The sequence below is a fragment of the Bemisia tabaci genome, chromosome 5, assembly GCF_918797505.1.
Source record: "Bemisia tabaci chromosome 5, PGI_BMITA_v3".
Lineage (NCBI taxonomy): Eukaryota > Metazoa > Arthropoda > Insecta > Hemiptera > Aleyrodidae > Bemisia > Bemisia tabaci.
Genome location: NC_092797.1, coordinates 51,233,347 through 51,238,124, shown reverse-complemented (window position 1 = coordinate 51,238,124; position 4,778 = coordinate 51,233,347). Strand labels below are relative to the sequence as shown.

At 38.9% G+C, this 4,778-nt stretch overlaps 1 protein-coding gene across 1 annotated transcript; it reads right to left on the bottom strand.

Moving 5' to 3' along the window:
• Positions 1-981: 981 nt before the first annotated feature.
• On the bottom strand, positions 982-3,417 carry LOC140224701 (uncharacterized). The gene has a single exon (XM_072301015.1). It carries the CDS (start codon positions 3,415-3,417, stop codon positions 982-984), a length of 2,436 nt encoding a protein of 811 aa, XP_072157116.1.
• Between the last annotated feature and the right edge of the window lie 1,361 nt (positions 3,418-4,778).

Here is a 4,778-nt window from a genome sequence, read left to right as displayed (position 1 = left end):
AATGTAATGAAATTTTTGTTTTTTTGTCTTTCGCTGCGTTCTGATTGAATCATTGTCAAGCATAAGCAAGTATTTTAAACATATTTGAATGTCCAAAAATGACCGTAATGACCAGAAATTACCATAAATGTGCAGCGTTGACGCGAGAATGACCTACTGACTTCTGTAATGATATCGTCATTGAGCTTTTTCGGCAACGGGAGTTTTCTGGCATTCTCTGATGATGTTATCGACAAATTTGAAAAGGAAAAATACTGTGTCCAGAAATGGTTGAAAAGTTAACACTGAGAGTGGATTAAAAAAGAAACAAAATACTGAGGTATTTGGGCCCCTGGACGCGGGCAAAGTGGGTTTGTGTGGTAAAATACGATATGTAAATATGCGGTGAAGAACTCCCATTTTAGCTAGATCAAAAAATCACCTATTTGAATAAAGCGAAAAATAGCACAAACTTGTATTTAAAATTAGCCAGAGACAGAATTCCTTTTTTAATCCAAGTGGTATCAAACTGAAGGAATAGATATAAATATATTTTAATATACTGGTCACAACTGTTTTAATGATATTCTAACGTCTCACGTTTTGCTACTTTTCGAATGATCAATTTTTTTTATCCCGCAAATATATCAAAGGAAAAAGTACCTATGAACTATTTCCGTAAAAAGTTGATTGGTTTTAATTTAAAATCCTGTGCCCTGTCTTGGAGAGTTTTTCATCCCCTAAGAATCTCCTTCAGTTTCATCCGATGCAAAACTACCGACAGGACCTCAGGTAAAAAGCGAGACAATACAAATCGGAGGGGGGTACGGGACGGACTCAGGCCCCAACTGCACGCGATCGGGAGCATGCAGTTCGAGTTCGGATAGCAGAATCGTAAGAGAGGGTCAATGAGGGTCCAACCGATGACAGCTGTGCTCTTGATCCAGTGCTACCAGCATTCTACTTTCATTCTACCGCTTAAATACCGTGACTGTGACGAATTTAATGAGCTGGCTCCTTCTCCTGAGTAGAACCCTTTGCTACAAGGGTAGAAACTGGAGTAATTGGCCTTGAATTCATTACTGCTTCTATCCTAGTGATGATTGATCTTGCTTGGTCCACTTCCAACTTCCGGGACCCAACTATACAACGAAAATGCTTCTTTAAACTTTTGATTGCAGCTTCATATATTCCGCCGAAGTTGGGTGCTCCTGGTGGATTAAATTTCCACTGTATTTTATTACTTAGAAAAAATCTGTTTAGTTTTTCATGCTGTAATAATTCTTGAAACCAAGTATCTATTTTGTTCCGCGCTCCGATAAATGTCTTTGCATTATCCGAAAAAACGTATGAAGGAACACCTCTTCGTGAAATGAAATTCTGAAATGCTTCCAAAAATGAGTGCAGTGTACAGTTTTTGACTAATTCGAAATGCACAGCTTTCGTTACAAAACATGCGAAAATGATTATATAAGCTGTTACATTTGCAGAATTAGCTCTTGATGTAGCTTTCAGTTGGATTGGGCCGGCATAATCTACTCCAACGTTCGAAAATGGTGGGGCTATTATTGTTCTTTCTTTAGGTAACTGACCCATGATAGGAATTATTGCTTTTGGCGCATTTTTTAAGCACGTTACACATTTTTTCAATATTTTTTTTACCGTTGTTGGACCTTTTAGGATCCAAAATCGTTGTCTTAGTGTTGATAATACTGATAAGGGTGCTGCGTGCAACAGTCTTTTGTGCTCTTCAGTTACAAGTAATTCTGTCAACCTATGTGTCGATGCTAGAAGGATAGGTTGTTTTTCTTCAGATGAAATGTCAGAATTTGCTAGTCTTCCTTTAATCCTGATAATATGCTTGTTGTCCAAAAATGGATGAAGTGTTCGGACTGAGCTTGACTTTGACACCTCTCCTTTTCTTTTGGACAGTTGTGTGATTTCTGCACCAAAACATTCCTGTTGTGCAGCCTTTACGCATTTTGTAAAAGAATGATCAACTTCGCTTGTAGTCAGATTCCCACTTAAACACTGGCACGCGAGGGGGTACCTGACTGTGTTTGATCTTCTGTTCACTTTAAATTTCAGATTATTAATAAATCTGTAGCAGTATGCTAGTACTCGAATTATTTTAGTCAAATTTGAAAATTTTGTCCATAATACAGCTGGCAGTGTAGTCTGGAACATCGCAATGATTTTTGGAGGTCGAGCCTCAGGAATGGTTGACGGAATCACAAATGCTGGTGTTGGCCATTCCGCATGGTTCAGAATTAACCATGCTGGGCCGTGCCACCAGAAATTCGATGTTTTCAGCTCAGTAGCTGATAAGCCTCTTGTAATGAGATCCGCAGGATTGTCTGACGATTTCACATGACGAAATTCAGGATCAAATATTTGGAGTTCAACATTGACATTTTGTATTTCTGAAACTCTATTGCACACAAACATATTCCATCTATTTGCTGTGCTATTGATCCAGTGCAGGGTGATTGTTGAGTCAGACCAGAAGTAAAGTTTTGCTGGTTTAGTTTTCAGAGCTGCTACAACCTTCCTGGTCAGCCTGATGAGTAACAAAGCAGCAGCCAGTTCTAAGCGCGGCAATGAGCATGGCTTTAGCGGCGCTACCCTGGACTTTGAACAGATTAAGCTAGACGTTACACCTTCGTCATTCTTGCACACTGCATATAAACACGCTCCGTACCCTTGAAGAGATGCGTCTGAAAATCCGTGAACGACGAATGATGTACATCTTCTTGATATTTGTAGATGCCTGGAGATTTTTATACCCTTAAGATATATCATTTCCTCTCGTAACTGTAACCATTGCCTTGCTAACTCACTTGGTGCGATTACATCCCAATCTAACTTCAGCTGCCACAGCTTTTGCAACAGAAACTTCGCCCTAATTACGATAGGAGATGCGAAACCCAGTGGATCGTAGAGTTTCGAGGATTCTGCTAAGATTATTCTTTTTGTTAATTTTGTATGTAGAGTGCTTGGAGGAACTGAATTGAAGCAGAATGTGTCGCAATTTGGGTTCCACTCTATACCGAGAACTTTCACTTCTTCCTCTGTGTTGAAGTACAACGCTTCTTGGTGATTTTGACATTCTTGAAGAACACTTGAGTTGTTTGACGCCCATTTTCTTAGATCAAATCCATATGGTGTTAAGATTTTTTCCACGTCTATTTTTAACATTTTAACTTCATTGACTGTCTCCCCTCCCCCCAAAAAATCGTCAACACTCGCTTGCGGATGTTTTGATTTTTCACGTGTAGCTGCTTCTCGTAGTGATCTTATAGCAAGGAAGGGAGCGCTAGTTGTTCCATATGTAACCGTATTCAGTTCGTACACTTGTATTTTCATGTTAGGTGAGTCACGCCATAGAATGCGATGAAGCGATCTATGCTCTTCTTTAATCCACACTTGCCGGTACATCTTTGTAACGTCTGCAGTTAATACTATGGGATATTCACGAAATCGCAGCAGAACATCGAATAATTCGTCTTGAATTGTCGGGCCAGCTAGCAGAATGTCATTTAAAGACTTGCCGGACGAAGTTTTAGCTGACGCGTCAAATACGACTCTTAATTTTGTTGTTAAACTTGATTCACGAAGCACTCCTAAATGAGGAATATAATAACATATTTTTGAATTTTTTTTTTTTTTTTTTTTATCTTGAGCGGTCATTTTCTGAGTTTTCCTTTCAATTTTCCCGAACAGCTTTCGCATATAATTATTTAATAAAATTTTCTTGTTTTCAAATTTGTCACTTAATAACTCTAGTGCCACTGAATAATTTTCCGAGGAAAATTCGACACCCTTAATGACTTCAGCAGCCTTTCCACGCAATGCCGATGTCAAAAGATGGAATTTTATGACATTAGAGAAATTGTTATCTTGATGCACCAATGATTCGAAAGTCTGACGAAAAGAAGTCCACTCCTTGCTGTCCCCATAGAATCTCGGTAGTTGAGGTAATTTAAGGTGAGTTTTATCTCTGGTTTGCTTCGATTCAGTGGAATCATTGCATTGTATCAATCTCTTGGCTTCTGCCATTACACTGTAATACTTTTTCTCAAAGGTCAAAAGTTCACTGTCATCTCTACTATGACCATACAATTTATAGAAAGTTCGAATGTATGTTGGCAACATTTGCTTAGAGTCTTCATACCGGAATTTTATTTCAGCAACATTCTGTTCACTTGCTGTGACGGATTGCGACAGCCCATCTAATTGATGCTCTATTTGTCTTTTTGCAATTGTCAAATCATCTCGTTCCGCACCAAAGCTCATGGGTTCAAAACGACTGGTTGCAGGTACACCAACTTGAGCATCCACTTTCGCACTCTGTCGTCTGCGCTTCATTCCTTTTCAGCAAATTCAACTGTCGTCACCTTGGCAGTACTGTTAGTCAGCTGTTTTTTGTTGCGCAGGAGCTCCTCGAGTTTCTGAATCAACATATGATTCCAAATTAAATTTCGCGTTCGCTCTTGCCGTTCCGCATATTAACTCCATCAATATTTATTTTAGCTTGTCTCTGCATATGTTCTGTCGTTTAACCTCTATCTTGTAACTCATACTCTTCATACTTCTCGGATCATATTTCATTAAAATGTTTGCTCACTTAGGTCATACTTTTTCTTCTCACTTAGGTCTCATTTTATTGTTAGATTGGAGTTAAGATTAGTACGGCAAAAGCTCATTCATATATTAGAGACACGGAGAGCAAAAGCTCACTGCATGTCAAAAAACAATGGGAAACGGAGAGCGAAAGCTCACTGCATTTTTATGCTTTT

Excerpts from the sequence above, each read along its gene's own strand:
- LOC140224701 (XM_072301015.1), bottom strand. The coding sequence starts at position 3,417 with ATGTACCGGCAAGTGTGGATTAAAGAAGAGCATAGATCGCTTCATCGC.